Below are 24476 nucleotides of genomic sequence, written 5' to 3' on the forward strand. Positions count from 1 at the left end.
TTACGGTAGGAATACATATTTCAACTTTTGTGCAGTAACGGTTTTAGTCATTGATTTAGAAATCAATCTGCTAGACTGTCATTGTCCTCAAAATTCTTCGGATGCTGACTGTCGCTCTTAATTGAGTCACAAGCAAACAGTTTCGGGCACGTAGAGGAATCCAAAGCTGGACTGACCTGCCTTTGGTTTGGTAAACAATCAATCCTCAGGTTTAGCAAAGTATTTAAATAGATCCTGATCAATCCGTTTGCATGCTCTGAATTATGGCATTAGTTTATCATATAAAAATAACTGACACGAAAGGGTTGTCATCTGACATTCTTTTCATTAACTAGTCAATGATTACGAGAGTTGTCCCCCCTCTACACATTATCTTTACCACATAAAGCTCCTCTGTGTGTTTGATTTGGCAACAGAGTCTTATGTATTTGCGCATGTGTGGCTCTGTTTTTCCGTGTCCATGTTAGCACACAAATGCACAATCCTGTCATCACTATTTAAATTAGTCTCACTTGCGTCATTTCAAAATGCTTGACCATCTGCAGGTGTGCTTAACCACCCTCAGAGGGACTTGGACAGCATGGCAGTGGCTCACAGTGAGCCCGCTGTGTTTGCACAGGAACACAGCCTGGAGATGGCTATCATGTGCTTTTTCTGCAGAACCTGAATCCTACAATAACTTCCTTTTGGTCATAGGCTAAAATGAGTAAAAATGTCTTCAGTTGCACATAGTAAAATGTTGCGGGACGTATAGCAAGTGACATATTTTGAAAATGTGTATTTCAATACCCATTTGTATTGTTTTGTGGTGTTGTGTGTATCAGACATGGATCCCTTGCTGCCACTGAGGGCCAGCTAACAGCTCAGGCAGCTTTACGTGTTGCTATTTTGAGAGATAGAGACAAGAGACAACTTTGGGATGATTGACAAGCAACAGCTGGGAAGGAGGATAACACAAGCCTGGAATACAGTGTCACAGGAACACAGGTGTCAGTCACAACGGCTAATTAAAACAAAGCCAGCAGTGTTAATGAGAAATGATGAGTGAATGTGTTGAAGCTCTCGTTTCTGTCAGTTTACCTTTGACAAACTTATCAGCAAAGAAAAACTCTAAAGTTTTTAGACAAAGGAAAGTTAATTGAAAATCAGAAAAACACCACACATGTTTATACACACATGCAGAGTAATGTGAAATTAGTAGCGAGTATAACCACATGTTATGGCTTCCTCAGATTTGCAACATGAAATCCTGAATTTTATATTCCTCATCATTTCTATGTGTTTTTAATGCTTCAAAAAACGACTTCAAAAAAGTCGAGAATAACTCCAAGTGGAATTCTTGACATGAAAAGCTCCTTTGCACTCCACTCACTGAGAGCTATTTACCATGAAATGCAGGTTGTCGTTGATACAAGAAGGGAATAGCAAAACCTCATTGTATAATTCACATTCCAATTAAGTTAAGCTCACAGATAAGCTTTCTGGATGTATGTATGCAGGGAGTCTTTTTGGGGAATGCTTGGTCCATAGAAACTGTCATGGGCCACACCCCTACAATCAATCTACCTCACCCCATTGAGAAGGATCAGAGGAGGCCCATCAGATACAGAAGGTAATGAGGATTCTTTTGCACTGATACTAACAGTGTTTCTTACCCATACAATATGTCGTGTGACTGACACTGCAGTGCTGGTCGAGACAACAGTCGAACCAGCATTTTCTCAGAGGATGTGAGTCCTCTCAAAACCACAGAGAACGTCTTCCCCAGAATTCTGTCTGTTTCACTTCTCTCTTCTGGAGTAAAGATTGGTGTGACACCAATCAGGAGCTGTTATAGTCTTAAATAGGATATTTGGAGAAAGAAAATCCAGAATTGCACATTGTCACACTAAGAGGAAAAATCATATATATATTGTATTCAAAAACATGTAAATTCAATTTAAATACATCTATCACAGCAATGTTACAGTCTCGGATAAATGCCTGCTGTGGGTGTAAACTACACTGATTCAATTAACGTTGCATGTCACAGTCAAAGATTGAAGTTGTAACTGATTGAAATTGTTCAGTACTACTTGACACATTTAATGACATCACATCACAATATGGTATTGTTTAGGTTTCATAATGTAAAAAAAAAAAGTTGAAGTCTCCTCATGCTTGAGTGCGGTCTACATCGAACTTTAGCTGTACCCGCTAATCTCTGGAGCGAAGAATTCCTCCTGCGTGCCAGACCCAGATTCTGAGTAATAGTCATCCTCTATAGCTCTCACTTTAGGTGAGGTCAGGTGAATAACCTTGTCACGTAAGATGTCTCTCTCTGTTTCCAAGGCCTGATATTCCCTCAGTAGTCTTCTCAGCAGGTTCCTGCAGCACAAACATGACTGGGTTGAATTCGGTTGAGATTGGTCGTTCTGGCACATGTCTGCGATTATGGAGCTGTTGAAAGGAAACTGATCTGTATCTTCTTTGGAAAAAACTGTCAAAAAACAGAAGTTACGGGTTATAATTACAAAATGTTCCAAACACATTACAACATGTGGGTTATTTTGCATTTTGTAAGACAAAATATTGTTATTCACCACTTACAGGCAAGGCGCAAGGAGATATTGAGAGTGGCTTGTGCGATACACAACACTCCTAAAGTTAAAATCCCAATTCTGAGAAGTCTTCTTTTTCTGTGTGTCGCACCTGCACACACACATACATACACAGTACAGTCAATCATTCTGTTATTCGGGATAATGACACTGCTATCTGAACTCCTGGATGTACGATGACTGGTCTTCTTACTAAAATCAAAGTTGCTTTAGGTTGATGATCTGAGCAACTCATCCAATCATTGTTGAGTGTTCCTGAGTCTTCATCATTTTGACATCATTATTAAAGCATTGAGGTAGTTTGAGTAAATTTGATAGAGAACACAAGAAACAATCATTGATGTGTCCCTGATGAACATTGCTGTTTTGCAGTATCCCTGAACTGAAACTCTTAATAAATGATTCTTTATTTGTGCTCTTACCCGACTGGTCAGTTCCACCGTGGTTTGTTTTAGTTCCCCGAAGCTCATCTATAGTGGCGTAGTGAGAAAGCTCCAATTCTTGCGCCATGTTGAGCAATTCTGACAACGCCAAGAGTCTCTATACACTGTCTGATATGTCGTTGCTATGTGGGTTATTTTATCATCTTTCAAAAGGAAGGAAGTTGGTTTTTGGATTGAGGAAATGCTTAGTTTAGAGGTAGGTCTCGATATGAGTCAGCAAGACTAGAATTAGCAAATAGATAGACAGATAATAGAGGCCAAATTTCTTAATCACTCACCTTTAACTGTATGTGAAAAACTAATTATGGGTCAATTTGATTTACATCCTTTTCATAGCTAATCTTTATGCACTTCCAAATTGTCACAAACTGAAAAGAGAATCAATTTATTAAGGTCTTGAACCAGGTTGGTCAAATCTAGTGGTAAATTGATCGGCAAGAATCTCTTTCAAGTGCGCTATTTGTCTACATTTGCCTGTTGCAAATTTGTACTTTCTGTTTTTATGCTATTGTTGCATGTTTTTATTTGACCACAGGACCCTACTGACATCCCAGGCGACAGTCTCTTAGACCAAACAGCCTGGCCCGATGAACCCAGCCCTCTGCAGCTGCATCACCACATGCTTCCACAGTTGCTTGTATGAAAGGGGCATGGACTTAAGGGGATTGCGTTCATATACATATCCCTTTACCAACCACAAGCTGTTAAACGGAAATGAACAGACCACTTCTGACCTTTTAAATCACGAAGCCTTGAAAAGCAACAGGTGTTTGTCCATGTGAGGAGTCAATGGTGCAATTGGTGGGTTGTGTTTAGCATGCTGAATGGGGGCTTTTTTTATGAACACATACTTTTCATAGTTATTTTGTACTAGTATACAGTATAACTGCCATTCATTTTAAAACATCGGAAAATGTTAATCTCATACATACACCTTTTCAAATCTGCAAACACAAAAATGGGACACTAGATAAATTAGTTGTCTAATTTTGTCATTTTCAAAACCCAGCATATAAGGAGGAAAAACCTTGATATACTCTGGCGATATTATGACAATTATGGAACAACTTTGACTTGACTTCAGTAATCAATAATGTGCTCCAAATGCAGGGTACTCTCCTAAAACCATGTACTCATGTATCACAATCAGCAGGTCTGAATCTAACACTAGAAACATAATGTTGAGATATATTGTAACTAAATTCAAATATTGAATTTGTTGAATGTTGCAACACAGCACAGCGCAATCGGAGCCAATTCACAATTTACTACTTGCACTCCATTTTCAGCAAGAAGAGGAGTTCGCAAGAAAATAGATGATAACGACAGCTGGATTCTGAACATTTAGTGATATGCATCAAGTTACAAATGCAGAGTGTGATATAAGGAGAATGCATATGTATGCAAACAGCTGTCAACCGTACAGTTAAGGTAAAACTACGAACATATGAATTACATGTGATATAAGGCTCCAACATACACTGGTCCCTGTCGAGCTTACATTTATGTATGAATTCTACCCAATTTAATATTTTCCCTAGAGGTGAAATAATACCTGTCACCTGAGCAGGCGGCAAAACTTTATCTGCTCAAATTAAAGCTTTAGTGGTGTAAATGACACCAATACTGACACTACTGTACCACTCCCATATCTTTACAACCACAGGGGAACCGGTAATGATATAGTTGTGGAGATGGGTGAAATTAATGGGTGTGTTCAGCTGGTTCAGCTAGAGAAGAGCTGCATCGTGACACTGACGTTGATTACAGGGAGCAACAGTGCATTCTAGTGGCCAAAAGGAAAAATCACTGGAAGTCTTTAAAAAAAGTGTGCTTTGGTTCAAATATTTTTTTGTGGGGCTTTCAATACTAGTTTGAATGTTGAAGAGCTCTTTTTAATGATTACATTCTGCAAATGATCTTGATGTGACCTGAGGCTTTTTCATTTCTGATGCTACAGATTTAGACGTGGGGAATAATCATGAGAGGAGGCCCGGATTAACGTGACCTATAGCCGTGTTTCACTAATCTTGCTAAGATTCAATTTAAACCAAACGCACAAAAACAGTTGTCTAGTAGTGCCAGGGGTGTGGCGGTATACTACAAGTGAAAATAGACTACAAAAGAGATGAGACTTGAGGCTGTGTGGTTTAGAGAATATGAGTATATCATATCTGTTATGTATACAGTGTTTATAGCTCAGTCTATCCATGCAGAAAAAACAATCCCAAACTCTGAGGCAGAGGCACACACATACCTGCACACACATGGTCGCGGCACACATTCACTAGAAAACACTCAGCCATTCATGCCCACAACCCCTCTCACACTATTCCATATCATGCACCTGTGCACACACATTCACATTCAATTACATGAATTCAGATGCACTCATGCAGGAGGGCACACACACAAACACCCAGCTGCATGCATACAGGTATTTTAGGTGTGCATATGTGTGTGTGCATCCACATGTGAGAGGCTTATAAAAACAGTACATACATCATGGAAACAATGGCAGCAGTCAATGGTGTGCATGTGTGTGTGTGTGGGGGGGGGGGGGGGATGTGGATGCCTACAACGCTGTCAAACAGACCATGATGTCACTCTGCTGGCAGGAAACCTGTCACTAAAGATCTTTATTATTTGAAGAATTATTTTTAGCAAAGCTAGAGACATGGCTCTAGCGACCGCAATGTCTGCCTGTTGGTTGGTCCACCACTTTGATCCAGACCCAGATATCTCATCCACTATTGGATTTCACATGTTATACAGACATTCATGGCCCCCAGAGGATGAACTCTACCTCATGGGTTAGCCAGTGACTTTTCCTTTAGTGCCATTAGCAGGTTGACATTTTTGGGGTTTGAATGAAATGTTTGCAAATGTGCACGCTAACATGCAAAACTGACATGGTAAACGCGATACCTGCTTAGCATTAGCTTTTTAGCGTTGTCATTGTGAGCATGTTAGCATGCTGAACACTGTGCCCCAAGTACAACCTCACAGAGCCACTAGCCTGGTTGTACTCTGTCTTGTTGATACTCTAGAAACACTGCTGCCCTGATTTCATATTAACATTGACACGGACACTGCCCCAAGAACCCTTTTTTTTCTCTCTCTGAACTTCTCTTGTCCTCACATAAAGTCATATTTGCCGTTGTATTGTCCCAGTTTACATTGCCTACAGAATGGTCCGTGGGAATTGCTGTTTCTGAACAAAGACGCTTTTTTTAGGAGAAAATGAGCCAGATGTGGCATGTTGTTTCTCATTAGTGACATGCAGCTCACTCTTTTCCTTGTTAAAACAAATACTCTGCCCTGACTTTGTGTATGACAGCTGGAGATGAGTACTCCGTTAAGTGGAAAAATAAATCAAAAATAAATCAAAGCAATTGCCATCTTTTTGTGATGATTTGTCTAATTCGTGTCTGGTACGTCCAAGGGGGACGAGATATAGAGGCAGTTGGGGAATGTGGAGATAGTGTGTGTGTTTGTGTGTTGTGGGGGATGAGAAGAGAGAAAGTGAGAAAGAGAGAGAGTGCCTGTGTGTTCGGACCAGCTGCACAGCAAATCTGTTTATTCTGCACAATTTGGCATCAAACACAACAGACTGCTGAGTGCCTGCTACTGCTTGTGGTGCCCCATTAAAATGGAATTTATTGCTGCCTTAAGAGCAAACCCAGATTACACATTTTTCCATTCTACGTTCTGTCCTCCTCCCTCTCCCTCTCTTTCACTCTCTGGTGATAGTAGTGGTCTGTTTTTTCCCCCACTTTAAGTAGCAGCTGTCAGACAAGCTCATTACAGACCAACACAGGAAAGTGTGGTAGGCATGCTCACCTACCTGTCAACCCTGAGGGTGTGATGTGGTTGTAAGGTGTTGTGAAGTAGAGAGACATCATATGTTGTGTGACAGCACAGTTTAATGTCACATCTCTGTGTCGGTTGCATCCACATGACAGTGACTGAAATAACAACGTCCTTGTTTAAGATTTAGGACACATAACCTCACCAACCTGACAACTTGTTACCCATTTAGCTTACAGTAATATGTAACCAGACTTTGAACTTACGCTGCAAAGGGAGCGTGAACTCGGGGCCCACATCTCGCTCCATAAATCTCCTCAGCCAATGATAAATTCATATTTAATGACCGTGGCCATCGTCTGGGAAGGAGGAGCATTCTTTCATTATTGCCTCTTTCCCCTGCTGCTTGGTCGAGATAATTGATTTCTCTGTGGTAACAAGGTATCGACCATGCATGGTAGCCAGCTAAGACGGCGGTTCGATTCAAAGGAGGGGTGGAGAGGGGAGGGGGGCTAAAAAACAGAAGGAATAAGAGAAGAAGAGATAAAGTGAGAGAGCAGGAGCATTGAAAGCCAACAAGCCATACAATTATTTGCAGTAAAAAAAAAAACTCACTGGCTTTAGGTGGGTGTAGATTGGACGACGACCAGTCTTATTTTTCAGGACTTTTATAGATCTAGTGCAGGACAGTTTAGTATTTTAGTGTTGTATGTACTGTATAATTCACCAAAAGGAAAGCATATTGATCACACAATCTGTCACATAATTCACTGAAAACTGTGTCAGAAACAAATCTGGAGGACCACTTTTCAAGCACATGCTTCGCCTGCTAAGGAGGCAGTATATTGGTCCCGGTCCTTGTGTTTGTGAATTTGCATTTATTCTCTAAACCTGACAAACTGCTCCTTCTCCTCTGCCCGTTTTGATGCGATTTCAAAAGCAAATCTGCATGATGCCTAGCTTAATCCAGCAGTAAATCTTCCAAAAATAGTAAGCAGATTCTACAACAGCACAGCAGGAACGTAGAAATGCCCCCCAGCAAGTGACAAAATATGCAAAGCACTGCCGTTTTATGTAGCAAATGTGCATCCAAAAAAAGAAATGAAAGAACTATTTGTTTACTGGTTAACATGGCTTTCTGCTTTAATAACTGTATTGATTAGATACATGATCAGATGGGTGGATTTGACTGGCAGTTATTGAGTTGACATCTCTGAGGTGCTGGCATTATTGACCCCGACCTCGCGCAGGCAACGCTAGACATGTATGCACTGTCTTTCCAATTAGTCAATAACTTAACCAAACCTTATGAATTGAATAATGTATTGATTGTATTCAGCTTCCAGAGATGGTAATACGCCTGTTAGTTCCTTTGGCATCACTGCCTGCAGGTCATTCTATAAATAGAAGAATTAAATAGTGCTGCTGTTGTCGTGTGTTTACCAGCTTACATTGTAATTTATTTAAGAGCTCTTAATTGGACTAGTTACTCATTTGGCCCTCGTTGGTCCCACAGCAGAGTGGAGCTCCATCACTGCACACTGGGGCATGCTGGAATATGGAGCTACAGAGACTCACTGCACACAGCCAGCTGTTTGAAGTCTGTAGCCGCCGAGCGTATGCTGCAACATACAGCATAAATAAACACACAATCTCCCCACCCCCATGAGGACAGATCGAAACACAGGAGACCTTATTTCAGTCTGATGAACTATTAATGTTTATTTGAAATTCAAACATTTTCTAAGGGTCTTCTCTGCAGTCGTGTGTGTGTGTGTGTGTGTGTGTGAGAGAGAGAAAGGAAGAGCAAACAACCTAAATTTGGATGAACTCTGCACATCATATTTTCATTTCTCCCCCAAACCGCTGGACTCCGATGTCAACAGGCCTCATGTGTTGTTGAAGCACCGTATTGAATGAGGCAATGCAAAATGTATGTCAATGGGTTCAGCCTGGCTTAGCACTCTCCAAAGTAACTGTTAATGGAATAACTATACAATGTATAAATGGTCCCCACTTTAATTCATAATAATGTTGGACCTCATCGCCTGCCCACTCAGCCCAATAGATTATGGAAATAGCTGTAATGACTATTGGAACAATGAGCCAAATTACATTATCATTCAGTGCCACATCAGCTTTGGAATAACCGACGCCGTGCTTCGCTCTTTCACTGAAGATCTTGAATAACAATGGCCAACAATCAATTTCCACCAGAAAGATGAAGATGAGGTTTTAGGCCGCGTGAAGTAGACATTAATAACACACTTATAGTTAATACGGTAACACTAATCCATTTCCAGGTGTAAGGGGGTTTTTAGGTTCAATTGCTGGTAACAGAAGCCCCACATCATACGTGTCTGCCTCACATGATTTCAGCCGGGTTCCTCACCCCACATGCCCAGCTCATGCATGAACACCCACCAAGACAAAAGAACCAGCCGTTGATGTTTTATTTGTAGCTCAAACATGGACTTTTGTGTGATCTTATTGGAGCGAAGACAAAGAAATGAAGGTTAACATTCAATCCAATCTTTGGTAACATCAGTTAGACAATAGATCCATATAATGAAATAAATGTACAACAATGTAAAAAACAGTAGTTATAGTTGAGTCCCACAATCTCCGACGATGCACATTTTCTTTTTAAATCACCAGACAAAACATGGTTAGATTTGGTTTAATGACTAAATACTGTTTATCAGTTTTTGTCAACATAAATATTTCTCCTCTAAATAACTAATACTTGTATCAGTAATGTCATCATCGCGCTAAAACCTGGAGCTTCTAAAAACATGGCAGCAGAGAGAAAATGCCCTCAGAGGAAAAGGCACTTCTTGTGCATTGCTGGAGATGTAACTGTGCAAATCAGTTATATTCCTAAATTAAAGAAGCTCCAGGTCGTATTTTGTGACGACCACACAGATAAAGAGTCTCAGACCTCTGGCTTGTGATGGAGATAAATCTTCACTGAACTGCCCTCGAGCACAGGAATAACTTAGTGTTTCCAATGATCTGTTGATTGTAATGAGTGTCAGTAATACTCACTGGTTGTGTGCATAACATGCAGTAGATCATCTTCATTAGATACAGCTTGCATATCAAAAGTGGTGCAACAGCAGCCTCTAGTGGCGTGTACTCTCAGGAAGACTCCCGATTGTCACATAGACGGTGCAAAATGCAACATTGTTCCCATTCAGTATCAGTGTTTACAGGTTTGTTAAAGTAGATAAATTGACATGATTCATATACATCATAGCGCACAATCAACATAAATATAAAACAAAAAAAAGATGTCAGTTTCAGGACAATGATAAGGCAACCAATGCCAAAAGACAAAGAGACACTGGCCAATAATACAATTTCTTTCCTCTTTGTCAAATGCAGATGTGTATTTCACGCGTGTTCGAGCACCCTTGTCGCTGTGGTTACAACCACAGGTTCAAAGAGAGACCAACACCTGTGACTGCAGAGCTTTTCAACATCAAACCCGTGTTAAACAGAGCATATGATCCTTAAATTGTTTTTGGATGGTTGCATGGTCAAAGCCTTCAAACCTCTTACAATCATACAGATGTCACCACAGTTTTGGTCAATAATAAATCATTAGTAATCAAAGATATAAAAACACACTCAAGCAGTAATCTTTTCAAAGAAATCAGGTTAGAAAGTCTTGTATAAAATACGTGAATAAAAAACAACAACTTAGCAATAAAATTGTTGCATGCTAAAATTGCACAGTAGTTTGCTCACTCGATTATGTGAATATATCTTCAGTTATTGCAGTAAGCAACCCAGAAATACAATATGGGTGTTATTATATTTTCTCCTTCACCATTACTTCAGCTGTGGAGAGGCGAAGAAGTGTCCCTGGCGGTGAGAGGCGGCTGATGCTTTGCTCTTGCTCCCAAATCTAAGGATAGGGGGGGGGGGGGGGGGGGGGGGGGTAGAAACAGGAATCCAATCTTTACATGTGGACAACTCAGTTTGCTTCATTTGACTGTTGATCATTCAACCTGCATTCCCCCATGCAGAGTTAACATTTGAGAGATTCTTTCACATTAAAGCAGACCCCTGACATCTACTGTCCAGCTGTTTACACAAGACGTTGGTTTAAGCCTCAGCCAGGTGCACCTGCACCCGCTTAAAAGGAATAAACGCCAGCAAACATGGATTTAAGAAGACTATTTTGTTAGATAAAATATGTTGTGAAAATTTGGCATTGATAAAAAAAATCTTTACAATTTGGAAATGTTTAGATCACACAAGTCAGAAACAACCCTCCTACTATCTTACACCACTGGATTCTAATTCTGAGGCTCCGATAACCTATCCAACTGAGTGTGTACGTACGTGTGTGTGTGTGTGTGTGTGTGTGTGTGTGTGTGTGTGTGTGTGTGTGTGTGTGTGTGTGTGTGTGTGTGTGTGTGTGTGTGTGTGTGTGTGTGTGTGTGTGTGTGTGTGTGTGTGTGTGTGTGTGTAACAAGCAGAGTAGTGAACCAACCCTTTTAAACAGCAGGAAAATACTGCACCATTGACTTTAGACCTGATTTTTTTTGTTGGTCAATGCTGAACTGCTTTCTGCTTCCTCAAGATAGCAGTAATGCACCTGACCCCACCTCATTCTAAGACCAATGGGCGCATTGTACATTTGCTACTTCTACAATGAGGGCGCTGGTATGAGTGAGCTTACATTGTGGTGCTGGAGAGGGTCTGCTTCATGCGCTGAGACAGCGAGCTGGAGGAGGGTGTTTTGGCCATCATCTGGTGCTCTGGAGTAGTCACTGGTCCCAATATGCTCACTGCAGATACATTAAAGAAAAACACAAACAGTTGATTATTTCAACTTAAGATGCTGAGTGAGCATTGAGCAAGTTTTAATCCTCAAAAGGTGAAAAAGGTTGGTGCTGATCTCTTATCTGTCGTTTCATGTGTACTATTTACAAACAGTTCTTTAAAATAAAGTAGAACACATTGTCTCAAGTTATTCATTTTTAAGAAACTTTTACTCTTGGTAATCCCTTTACAGTGATTTACCTTTGAAGTCTGGAGTTTCGGTGTGGTGATCATCGTCCATGCCGGTATTATCTGGATAAGCAAACTGGCCCCAGTAGTTTGCTGGAATACTAAGCAAGCGCTCTACAACCTAGAAAGAGAAACAAATTAATCCAGTAGTTGTAGTCAAGACCATTTCAGAGAACAGAAACACTGATGTTGAAGTAAACAAAAGCACACCCATCCATTTGTGTATTGTCATTCACTTTACCCGTGGTTGTCGGTTTGTGTCGTGCAGGATGGTCATAGGGTCTGGGTCGGGAACAGCATGACCCACAAGAGTAGGGCCGAACACCCGGGCCAGGTTGTTCACATCCATCTTGGTATCCACACACTCAGAGACCCTGGGAGGAGGACAAGGGCAGAACATTTCAGTGTGAACTAAAGAGATGTAGGAGGTTACAACACAATTGCTCATCCGCGACTAAAACCGGATACGTTTTGGACAAAAGTCCTTCAGGCTTACAAGTAGTTGCTACTACGACCTAATGGGCGGAAGGCAGTGCCAAACAGATTAGAGTAAAAATGGGATTAAAACAAAAAGGCTTCATAGAGCTATTGAAATATAATGACAATTACTTTTGCAGATGGATCATAAGGCAGGCCAGAGTGTCTCGGTTGGGTTGAGGCAGCTCACTGATGGTCTGATACATCACGGCGAGACTGTTGCCATCATCCTGGATTTCTACACACAAAAAAACCATTAAAACCAGTCATTTAATAGCTCTTTAATTCATCTAATGTAAATGCTTGTTCTGGAAAGAATAATGTTGCGTAAACAGACCGTTTAGTCCTAAAGACTCACCCGCTGCTTCCATGAAAACCTTGTTGAGGTGGAAGGTCAGCAGTGGCTCTGGGAGGTTTCTGAGGAAGTCTTTGAGGACACCTGCAATGACGTTAATGTCATCCACTTTGTGGAGTGGAGGCAGAGTCTTTCCTCTAATCAGCTTCTCCTTCAGCTCTTTCACCATGCGCTCTTGGCCAGAGACTCTGTACAGGCCGACCTGGGGCGACGGGAAAGATAAACGGCTCTCATTGTCTGACTGCTTGTGATACCGCGCCACCGAACGAGATAACTAATTACAAAGTATTATCTATTGTAACCGCCCAGGGGGAAAGGATCAGAGCATTACATGAAGGTGACAAGTAAACAAGGACTTCAATAAAGTCGGTCTCACCTCATGTAGGCCTCTGTGTTCAATCTCCTTAATACAGTAGATTACCATCGCTGGGATCTTTGGGGAGGTGGCTGGTGCAAAGTCAGCCAAGGTGCTCTGCACAAAGATTACATAGAATTAAACTAAACATTATCATAACACAAATTAATATTTAAATGTGTCATGTATGTACCTCTGCGGTCATGATGGGAGTGCCAACGGCTGGCGGATTGCAGGGCAGGGGACAGTAGTCACGACACTCTGGATGGGTCACAACCTTACAATCCTGGCAGCGAAGGTACATCTTGCCAAACTTTGTTCTTCTTCCACACGGTATGCAGAACTCAGACTTGATCACCTTATTTAGAGGAGGAACGCAGTGCCCATGGTGAACAAGCCGTTAGTGTGGATGCAGACGAAACAATAGGTAGACAGTCTTACTGTTTTGGGGGTGAAGTGGTGCTTCTTTCCTCCTCCGTTAGGTCTGGGGGTTCGGAGCTGGGCTGGTAAAGTGGAGACTGGGGTGCTTGGAGCCTCACTTGCGGTCTCAGATTGGTCAGTAGTGGTGGTATCAGCCCATGCTGGAGCAACTGTAGGCGCAATCACATGATGGAAACATCACCAAAACAGTGAAGAAAGTCAAAAATGATTCGAGCATATATTGGTTTTATAGTAATTTATTTTGTTGCTTTTGTTCAAAGGGTCCCGGAAAGAGAAACCACACAGAAGATCTAGAAAATTCTCACCGCTCTTTCTGCTGCGTGTCCAGTAAGGAACAGCTTCAATGGTGGAGACGGCCTCGACAGCACCACCGTTCACCGGGACAGTGATGGTGGTCTTTGCCACTATAGACTCATTCATCTGAACCATATATTAAAAAAATATATATTAATTGCTTTTTTCAACCAAACTGATGGACATCTGAGTTGCTTTCGCAAAAACAATAGTGAGGTTTACTTTCACTCGGCAGACATTTAAGTTGTCTTCCATTTAAATAGAAAGAGACTTAATCACCCAAAGCTGTTTCACAGACATCAAGTGTTAGTGTTATATAGTACATTTAGCTTTAGAGGAGGTCAGCATTACCCTTTCTCCTGTTCGTCCAGTGGAGCGAGGTTTCTTCATTGCCAGTGGAGGAACCTCAGAGAGTTTTCTGGAGGAACGCTGCAGATTAAAATGTAAGTAACTTTCAAAAACACGTTTTATGGATTGGCTGCTGAAGACTGTACACCAAATAGCAGGACAAAGTTGTGCTGATGTGTAGTAAAATAACATGAATCAAAACCACTGACTGCCTTTACACCTAGGAGGCATTCTTTCAAAATACACGATAAAAACTCACTCGTTTCTGGCGTTTCCGCAGTCGCACAGTCTTCATCACGGAGGAATCCCAGTCCTGCAGGTTAAGAGGACACACAAACCATAGCACTTAATGAACTTAACTCAATGAATGCGGTTGTATCTGAAATCAGAAGTTCTCCTAAAATATACAGCGACACGTTTAAGAAAATGGTTCAAAATACCAGAGAGTCGTCCGTTTGGTCATAGCTGATGTCTGACAGCAAAGAAGCGGATTCATCAATGATAGTTAACCTGTAAAATAGATTCATGTCAGCACTGAATCTTCCCGTCGGAAGTGGAATATAACACAATATTCTGGTGAGTTATACAAGGCTTTAATATAAGAATTCATATTTTACACATTGAATTTAATATAATTCAAAGTACATGTGCTGCACCTCTATACAGTTAATGGCGGACAGTGTGGATTCACTAACTTCACAAGGTGAACCAGTAAAGTACCCTTATTACAGTATATGTGAATGTTAAAACAAGGATGGGACACTGTGCTTCGATGAACACCTGAAATCATCGTTGTTGCCTTATCGGTAGCCTACGGTACCTTCGACTGGTGTTGAGGTTGGTCTTAGCAGCCTGTGCCGTCTGTGAGTGGGCACTGAGGAAGGCCAGGGCGGAGCGCTGCTCCTCACTCAGGTAGACACTGTTACCGTTGTTCTCCGATATCAGCAGCTCTCGGATCAGCTGGAGCTGACGTTCCTGTTACAACCACAAACCAGCATGTTGACGGGGATGGATTAGTATATATATATATATATATATATATATATATATATATATATATATATTTAAAAAAAAGACAAATACATTATAATTAACAATCTTCAGTTAGATAAGATATATGCACACACAGTGACGGCATTATCTGAAGATTAACTTCTAGATTGTGAAGACAATGGAGTAGAAGCGACGCTGGATGTTTGTGGGGCTCACATACAGGTGCTATTTGGATCATTCTGGTGTGCTGCGTTTAGTCCATCTTGTGAAGAGCTTATTGCATGAGTGGAATATCATCTCAAAAAACTATAAAATGCAAGTACCCTTCAAAAGTAATACATAGCACACTGTAGGATTTGTGCAAAATCATAATGCCTTTGGCAATATGTATTTAAAATGACCAACGTCTTGCGACCGACATGGATCTTTATCAGGTTTGTTGTCAGCAGACTGCAATTTATATGTTTTTGAGACCATACTCCACCCATGCAATGAGCCCTTTACAAGATGAAATTAATTTCTATTTTTCTAACTTCCTATATATTCCAATAGCAACCACGCAGATGTACAAGACTCCCAAATAGTGTTGTACCAACCAGCTTCTCATGAACTGCCTCCGCCTTCTGCCGCCGGCGGATCTCCACATCCACCTGGTTGCGGGCATGCTTTAGCTTGACCTCCAGGGATCCCCTCTCAGTCTCTGCTTTGGTCAGCACTTCTTTACAGGAAACCAGCTCCTCACCTGCTCGCATCCACTTCTTACGGCACTCCTCAAAGTTAACTGCCATCTGGAGGAACTCTGTAAATAGACAATAGAAGAGGAGATTGTTGTATTGCTACTGTGCATAATATACATTTTATTCTGTGGTGGTTAATGCCTGAAAAGCCTCCAAAATGCCATTGCAGTGGCAATGATGTACATTACATGAAGATAGAGGACAAAAGGACAGTAAAGTGAACAAATGAGTGACAGTGCTTTCCTGTTAGTTACAATGGAAATTAATTGCATTATCTGGACTATTGAAATGGTAATTTTTACTACACCCCAATAACTATTTCAACCCCCATGTGTGACATGTGGTGCACCAACAATTTCCACAGCAAATATGTAGTCCTGGCTCTGCTAACCTTTAGTTACTAAGGCAAAGGCTCTATACTTTACTGAATTTGCACCAACTTACACAGTTTGGGATACAAAATGCACCCAATAACACTGCTACTAACGTTAGCACCATGCCATAGCTGACAAGCTTAACTAGACTAATGTTACACAAGTACTTAAGCTCTGACCGCCTTCTAAAGAGGTGGCAAATACCAAAACCAAGTGTGGAAATAACTTACGTGGTTCAATGCCCTCATTCAGACCGTCCACCTGGGCTCTCAGACTCTGGAACTGGTTGTACAGGTTCACCACAGGCGACTCCATCGTGTGTTACTGCATGCAGCTACTTAGATTAGTAGGGAGAGATGGGAGAGTTTGATAATAATGTCAGTAAATGTTACCCTACTTATTAGCCCGTTGAATTAGCCAGTTAGTGGTACTAACACTACATTTCATGTCGGTAGGTTAACCATGAAATAAAATAATGCCTACAGTAGCTATAGTGCTGAAGAAAAAACAACGTTAACGTTGTGTTCGACATGACTGTTTGCGAAACAACTCTCAAGCTTGTTAGCACAGTGAATGTTACGCTAGGTTTAACGTTAACGTTACTGCACCTAAAATGACGCTATCAGCATGCTAACAGTAACGTTAGCAAGTTTATGTTGACTTAACGCTCGCTAACTATCGTTACGTTGGTCCAAATAAAGAACAAAACACGTTACCTGTGCAATGTTTTTCCTGTGATAGTGTGGCTGACATGTAAGGTCAACGTCCAATGTTTAAAGCAAAGGTTATGTGGTTAGTTCCCACACCAGCAACAGCAGAGCCACACCTATTTGATAAAGTTTTCACATTCTTCCTCAAAGTTTAAAATCAGCGCCGGTTTTCTTCTTCGTGGGCTGTTTGGCGGAAGTTGCAGCGCTCTATCGCCCCCACACAATCAGAGTTGTAACTGCAGGGGGTTGTGGCGATTCGTGTCCTCTGGTTCCGAAAACAGGAATCCAAGCATCCCCTGGAGTCAATTCGCTAGAAGGTAGCCCTATGTCTCAACGTGATGCATGTGTAATAATATCAAAACATAATTTTATTATAGGAGTCATAGAAATACGCAGCATTTTCTGAATGTCACTGTACTATATGAACATAAATTAAATACAACATTTTAAAAATGAATATATTACACAGTCAATAAGTAGGTCTATTAAGAAAATATGTAAGTTATATATCAATATTATGCCATCATACAAGTTTCATTTCAATTTTACTCATTGGTTTAATAAATCAATAGGAATTTATCTTTCTATTGTCCGGTTCATTATCAATTCATGAACTGCAGTATTATTTTAATCAAACATTGATTTGGTTAACATAGTCATTTTTTTCTATATTAATCTGTCTTTCAATTGTTCAATGAATTATGAATTACTGAACCGCTATAACTATTTCAAGAATTCTGATGTCCTCCTGTCCTCCATACATTAGAGGAAGACATACATAATACATGACATTGTTTATAATGACCCAGTGTATCTCTTCATCTGCTGCATAGAAAGACAACAAACATTTCAGGATCTCTGGCTCAAAAGTGTTACATTTAGCTGTGCTTGGAGTTTTAAGAAACTCTAGAGGTTTTTAAAATGAGATCTGTGCTTGAGGTAACTTAATACCCAGGAACCCCATTAATAGCAACAATAACTTTCTATATATGCCATTTTTTGCACAATAAACAAAAGTATTTAAAAGGTATTTCGATTGAGGTGCGTCAGTCCAGGATCTGTGGCTCCTGCAATTGAGTAGGGACAAATTATGTGTCAAATTGTAAAATCCTTTGAAACATTCACTGACTGTGTCGTGTTGTGGGCCTGGCACATGGGATGCTCACAACGACATCATTAATCAGCCACGGATGGCATATCTGGGTGCAGCAGCAGCACTGTGCAACATTTAATGAGGGTATCTCTCTCTCTCACACACACACACACACACACACACATACAAAATCAATTGCAAACAACTTACATGTGTGCTTCCATAACACATTAGAATTAAAAAACAAATAGACTATAACTGATTTGTGTGTGCTTGTGTTTTTAAAATGCATTGGCAGGCGGATTTAGCATCACACCTGTCCACAGAACGTTGTGTGTGCACGTGTGTGTTGTAAATATCGCATGTCCATTAGAGGTGATTTGGGATAATGGGATCTGTCAGTCAATATGCAGTCTCTGTCTTAGTCAATTATTTATTTCTATATGTACATTTCCTCCAGTCACAGATCATTTAACTGACGGAATTCTCTCTTTACATCAATCATTGCCTCCCCTTCCTAAACTGAGTGGACTATTACTACTTTCTGCTTTAATCTGTATTCTGGCATCAAGAGCAACGCCAAGAGGAAAAAAGGGAAATAATTCATTTTGCAAACCAGAGCAGTTGCTCTTAAATGTATGTTTATAACATAGTGCAAATTTATTATTTATCAGATCAAACATATCGTAAAAGGTATGTTACCACTTTGCCGAGTTTATTCAGACAGGCAACAAAGGTCAACGTAACATTTTCTTTAATTCACAAGCAGTTTTTAAGACAGAGTGTTTACCTGAATAATGAGTTCACAGATGTATAGATGTCTGTCTAGAAAATGCATGAATAATAGGCTACAGCAAGGTCCACATTTTACAAGTGCATCTGAGGAATGAAAAAAGTATCAGCAGGCTCTTATGCACCGAAGTTTCAGAGGAAGCACTGGCAGCTTGTGCTGACGAAGGCTTAGGCCTCCTCAGTGGCACCATTGGAAGGGAAATGGATCCACAAACAGCCTCATGGGGAACACTTGGCAGATATACATCTACTTAGGAGGATGCATGCTAGCACAACACATCCTCTATACATCCTTTGCATAACTGTGCACACAAAGCAAAGCAAAGTTTAAGGGTCTGGATACAGGTAAAGGAAACAAGCATTTTCATGCACGTTAGTTTCTGTCCACTTTGGTGTATAAAGGAAAAAAGTGCTTATCTATTGAACAGAAACAAAATCATCCATATCTGAGAAAGTAGGAGTGGACAAAAAACATGAACACCTAAAAAACGTGATGCAATCCAATACATTTGCCCTTTTTATTATTGAGATAGTGTCAGGTGTTGAATTTCACTGTTTGGTGACTGATAGAATTGTAATAGATTACACGTACTGTATTGTAAAGTGTGCCTCTTATTGTGACCACTCTATAATGCACATTGTACAGCCTTACATTACAAACTCTGCAAATGTAGTTTTTACTGTGGACATATTAGGTTGAATTGAATCATATTTTAAAAGTGTGCATGATTTTGTGTCAACCCACCCACAGTCTGGCACCAAGAGTGGATTTTAATATAATATCTACCGAGTTAACGGGATGCTTTTTACAAAATGGAATGTCACACAACTAGCAAGACTATTTTCATCAACTGTTAAAAGGACGTCAGAGGAATCTGTTGGTGCCAAGTGAGCCTGCAGGTATGTGGAAAAGCTCTGGCCAAGTGAGTATAGTGATAGGATAATGCATGTGCATAGGTGCACTTCAAACATCCCATCAATTGAATTACAAGTGGAATCTCCCACTCAGAGAGTGTTTACTGGAAAAGGCTCCCTCTTTCCTTCACCGCTTCAACAACAACACATTTTTTTACCTTCCGAGTTTTGAAACCTGAAACTTGGTAAACACTCCAACGCAAACACATTCATGAGTGGATTAAATAGCTTATGTTGTCCAGTTTTAAAAATGGGAAGAACTTTATAAAAATATTATTTTTTTATTGACTTAAACTTGTTTGAGCACTATATCTTCTTGTTTAAGGAAAGGACAAGAGTATTCAACCTAAAAGAAAGTGGAAACGCTCCTGTCGAGAGAATCCATTACTATTTATGAACAGAGGATGTAAAACTCTTATGTAGTGATAAAACTCTTTTCTTACATAGAAGTGAAATAAGCCCTGAGGTGGCAAAAAAGTCAGGCAGTGACTCAAAGCTGAAGCTGATTCACAATGCATTTGTAAAAGTGTCGTTACTCAGAAAGAGCAGGCAAAATGAGACAAAAAAAGAAACTGACAATTTGCATTGGCTCAGTATTACTAGTTTTAACATATCCTCTCAGAGATATTTGACAATTATGTAAAACATTCATAATGCTTCCTTTTGCAACCATCTGAAATGATTAAGAACAAAAATCATGAAATAAATGACAGTAAAGGGGGAAAAACGTAACATGGGAGATTATTTACAATGTGTTGTGACTGCACGAGGGAGTGACTGTAAGCTACAGTTCGAATCTCCCTGTTTTTCCGAAGTCATAAATAATGGTGCTGCATGCAGAGAACTCTAAGGAGTTACTGAATGTTAACTGATCACCAATCCAGCTTTATGGTCTTAGTGTCAGTCAGCAACTTATCTCCATGAGAATGGCGTGCAAGCTCCTAGGTACAGCACATATCTGGCAGGCAACAATGTGGGCTGTAAAGGTCTTCATGACCCCACGGTGCAAATGGGAATGACAATGATGAGAATAACAGCCACTGCAGACATAATGAGTGCAAGCAGCTTGCAGACCCTGGCCCGGCGGAGGTCAGCCTCTTTACGCCTGAGTAGAGCATCATAGCCTGGAGTGTAAATGTCGTCCATCCAGAACTCCATGTTGTTGGGATTCAGAGACTCCTGGGTCTGAGTGACATGATGCCATGTAAAGATTATTAAAGCAGTTATACACTCGTATAGATTAAATACAAATCCTAATCTAAGATGTTAAAGGAAATTGCTCTTTCCGGCTATGAATCATTCATTTGTGATGTGCTATTTCATGACAATAATTGTATTTTACTAATCCCACTTTTCTTGAACTTGGATGATATAAAAAAAATGTATCCATCAATTAGGAAAACTCATTTATAGACTAAAACCAACGACTTTATACAAAAGATATGCTAGGAAACAGAATTGGATTCAATGTTTTTAACTAATGTAGCCCTTTCAAAGTCAACAACTCTTACCTGTAAGTCCAAAGGGGAGATTCGTGCCTCTCTGTCGTCTACAGTCCATATGGGCCTTCCCCTCCCCTCAGACAATCTGGGGTCCAGGATCTTCCCAGAGCTAAGCCCACCAGTCAGACTGCTGTCTTTGTGGCGGAACAGGGACGAGTTAAACACTTGTTCCACCAGGCTGGAGGACTTTTTGGAGATTAGGTTAGTCGTGCTGTCAGACTGATCTGCCTAAAAGGAAAATGGGCCAAACAGAGATTGTATATAGACTGAATTATACAAAAATCTATTTGATTCTTTAAAACGTTTCTTTGCAGCCCTGACTATATATAAAGATGTATTCAATATTTAGCATATTATATTTTATCCCTATATTTTAACAACTGCTTCTTTGTAATTATTTTGCATATAACAGTAAACAACTTGAAACTTGAAGTGTTCATTGTAAAGATAATTAGTCAACTGACCACTAAATCACACCAGCTTCAGGCCAAACACATTTTGTGGTCGCACGTTATACGCACGGTTTGAGGATTTGTACTTTTGCCTTCAAAATGGATTACTGTTGATGACACTCATCTCTCATCTAACAGTTATTTCTTCATGTATCATTGTAAATAGAATAAACTGTGCACAGTAAAATGAGTCTACCTTTTCATGTGAAGATTTGCCTTCTTTACTTCTGGAGAATGACACTTTCCAGTCTCTTGCAGAGTTAGAAACATTCAGCTGTTTTGAATCAGACAGATTTTTCTCTTCAGGCTGGGTTTTGGAGGCACGACGAGATGATGCATCCTTCTTCCCTTCTTTCCCCCCCTTTGAATCAGCCTGACCGTTGCTGCTTTCTGTTTGCTCCACGGAAGTATTCCACCGGTTCCAGTCCAGGCTACTAGTGCTGGTCCCTGGAAACAGATGCTCAGACACAGACAGAGGCTGAGGCTCTGATGACTCAGAAGGGGTTATTGGGTGGCTCATGAAAGAGGAGACACCGCTGAGAGGCTCCAGCCATCGCCCACCGCTGCCTTGTCCATCAACGCTGATAGGCGGCTGGATCTTTTCATCCAGCCGCTGCAGAGCAGACAGTACCTGGGAAATCTCAGCCTTTACATCATTCAGTGAATCCAGTTGTCTTTCTATCTGGCTCATACGGAGCAGCAGCTTACAGACGCCGGCCTTGAGCCCATCATCACTGCTTTCCAGAGAGTGGAAAAGCCTTTGGAGTTGACCTAGGCGGCCACGTCTGGCCTCGTGGGTGTCCTGGTTAATGGCCGCTGATCCATCGCTGGGGTGCAGGACTCCCGTGGAACCACACATGCTTATGTCATCTAAGAAACGAAAGATGGCACTGATGTCATCCTCGCCAATGTCAGGGTCGTCTAATGAGGTCATGAAGGAGAAGCGGTCAGCGTGGACAAGGCTACGGAGGCGCCGGGTGTCTGGAGGGTCTGTCTGGGTTCCTTGAGCTTTGACTCCATCACGTCCACTTATCAATCCACTACCCCCAATCTCGCCTCCTATGGACCCCCCCAATCTGCTGATAGCAGGGGTTGATCGTCTTGGAAATTGCCCCCCTTGTGATTCCATCCCCATTCCAATAATGCCCGGGCCTATCCGGTCCTCTAGACTGTGACTCTTGTTGCTCCAGATGGGCCTCTTGGTCCTCGGAGGTTGAAGGTGCCGGGCGGACCACTCTGGGATCGGCCGCGGTCCGAAGTAAGTCGAGTCCTGTAGATCATTAAGGCTCTCGTGTTTAGCCCTCCGCTCTGGCGATTGGTTGACTGCTGCTGGTGATGGGTAAGGATTCGGGATGGTTTCAAAGCTGTGATTGTCGATGCCTTTTTGAACATTGTTAGGACTGGGAGACTCACTGTTAACAGTCACCTGGGGTATTAGAGGTGGCTGGTTATGAAAGTCCTTCTTAAAGATGTTTCTCTTCTGTTCGACAGACGATCCCTGTTCATCCTCAAACACCTCCATGGGAGCAGAATCTCCACTAGACTCACTGTCCGTCTCCAAAGGCAGGTAGATATTCTTCATAACATCGTTGGGGATTTGGCCACTAGGGTACAAAAGTGTGGTGTGAGGCAAGTCGAAAGACACAGCCCTCGCCCTGATTGGAGGGGAGGACACAAGTGAGATGGGATCGGGGGGAAGACTTGCTCGCTTGTGGGCAGAATAATTAGATCTCGGAAACAGCAAGTGCTGATCGATAGGCCTGCCACTGGAGTCAGAGTGGGCACGGGCCCTTTCTCGACCAGAAATGTTTAGTTGGTGCATTCCAGGCAGACTGGGGCCTGGGGATTGGTCGACGGGGAGGATCGTCTGCGCTCTGATTGGTTGGCTGTCATCAGGGGAGCCACCCGTCATCTGAATAAGATTGAAGATAGTTACAATGTCAGCAGCGACGCCTATGGGTGAAAGCCCCTGGCCTCTTGTGGAAACACGATCTCTGAAGAGAGTAGCTGGGAAACAGGGGTCCTGGCTGGCAGCAGCAAACAGCAGACTCCTGAGCTCGATAAGGTGCTCCAGGTCAAAGCGGGTGCTGACCATACGACAAAGATCCTGGAAGGTCAGCCATTGGCGCATATTGGCCAGTTCCTCCAGGATCCCCAGGAGGACCTCAGGGTATTCCTGCTGCAGGTCAGCCATGGCTGCTCACCTGAGAGAGAAAACTAGGCAGTTAGTGAGGCCAAGGACGTTTTTTTGTATAGCACCTTTCAAAACCAATATATTTCAAAATGATTTACAAAACACATACATAGCTATTAAGACAAGATATAAAAGAAAAACAAGTCAATATAACACACAGAAAAAAGATAAGTGCATGTTAATCTTTAATGCCTTCTCTCTTTCTTTGATGCAAAAAAAGATCTTTTCTTTATGAAAGTATAATAGCCTAATAATAATAATATATGTTTTATAGTATCGTATACTGCATGTCCATAAGAATAAAAAAGCAAGGGATATTGTTATGTATTGAATATTTGTTGTATTATTATGTAAAACTATATAGGTCTAATATAGATTATTACCCATGCCCTCATTATATAGCATGTTAATAATAGAAATAAAGCGCTGGTAGTACACACGTTTTGAATTAAAAAAAATTGTCAGTTCTATTTTGTATTAGTTTCACTTAGGTCCAATATCAATAGTGTTTCAGATCTGATACTGTTTCATAGGCAGCATATAATTATGTAATTGGTCGAAATTAG

At 41.1% G+C, this 24476-nt stretch overlaps 2 protein-coding genes and 1 long non-coding RNA gene across 4 annotated transcripts; all 3 read right to left on the reverse strand.

The window, feature by feature from the left end:
- Nucleotides 1-1889: 1889 nt before the first annotated feature.
- Nucleotides 1890-3141, reverse strand: LOC306693901. Its single transcript, XR_013767032.1, has 3 exons — nucleotides 3023-3141; nucleotides 2590-2691; nucleotides 1890-2479 (listed from the first exon to the last, which is right to left on the reverse strand). It is a non-coding gene; the product is annotated as an uncharacterized lncRNA (long non-coding RNA).
- Nucleotides 3142-9299: 6158 nt separating this feature from the next.
- On the reverse strand, nucleotides 9300-17109 carry LOC306715661 (rac GTPase-activating protein 1-like). 2 transcript variants are annotated; one of them, XM_079186104.1, is made up of 17 exons: nucleotides 16969-17109; nucleotides 16483-16586; nucleotides 15738-15940; nucleotides 14969-15123; nucleotides 14589-14658; nucleotides 14408-14461; nucleotides 14152-14229; nucleotides 13812-13926; nucleotides 13507-13655; nucleotides 13259-13423; nucleotides 13087-13182; nucleotides 12714-12912; nucleotides 12488-12593; nucleotides 12120-12252; nucleotides 11891-11999; nucleotides 11547-11655; nucleotides 9300-10766 (listed from the first exon to the last, which is right to left on the reverse strand). In XM_079186104.1, exons 2-17 carry the CDS (start codon nucleotides 16565-16567, stop codon nucleotides 10691-10693), a joined length of 1902 nt encoding a protein of 633 aa, XP_079042230.1. In that variant the 5' UTR covers nucleotides 16568-16586; nucleotides 16969-17109; the 3' UTR covers nucleotides 9300-10690. The 2 variants fall into 2 exon arrangements, with proteins under 2 accessions (XP_079042230.1, XP_079042231.1); XM_079186105.1 differs by having other exon boundaries at nucleotides 16483-16589; nucleotides 16969-17081.
- Nucleotides 17110-20752: 3643 nt separating this feature from the next.
- On the reverse strand, nucleotides 20753-23910 carry LOC306694089 (major intrinsically disordered Notch2-binding receptor 1-like; the record flags this gene model as incomplete). Its single annotated transcript, XM_079156805.1, has 3 exons — nucleotides 20753-20947; nucleotides 21274-21492; nucleotides 21913-23910. 3 exons carry the CDS (start codon nucleotides 23908-23910, stop codon nucleotides 20753-20755), a joined length of 2412 nt encoding a protein of 803 aa, XP_079012931.1.
- Between the last annotated feature and the right edge of the window lie 566 nt (nucleotides 23911-24476).

Source organism: Pholis gunnellus (assembly GCF_910591455.1).
Source record: "Pholis gunnellus genome assembly, chromosome: 3".
Taxonomy (NCBI): domain Eukaryota; kingdom Metazoa; phylum Chordata; class Actinopteri; order Perciformes; family Pholidae; genus Pholis; species Pholis gunnellus.

Excerpts from the sequence above, each read along its gene's own strand:
- LOC306715661 (XM_079186104.1), bottom strand. The coding sequence starts at position 16,567 with ATGGAGTCGCCTGTGGTGAACCTGTACAACCAGTTCCAGAGTCTGAGA. Across the intron at positions 14,230-14,407 it reads TGCGGAAACGCCAGAAACGA|CGTTCCTCCAGAAAACTCTC; the intron begins GTGAGTTTTTAT and ends TTTAATCTGCAG. Across the intron at positions 13,424-13,506 it reads ACCACTTCACCCCCAAAACA|GTGATCAAGTCTGAGTTCTG; the intron begins GTAAGACTGTCT and ends CCTCTAAATAAG.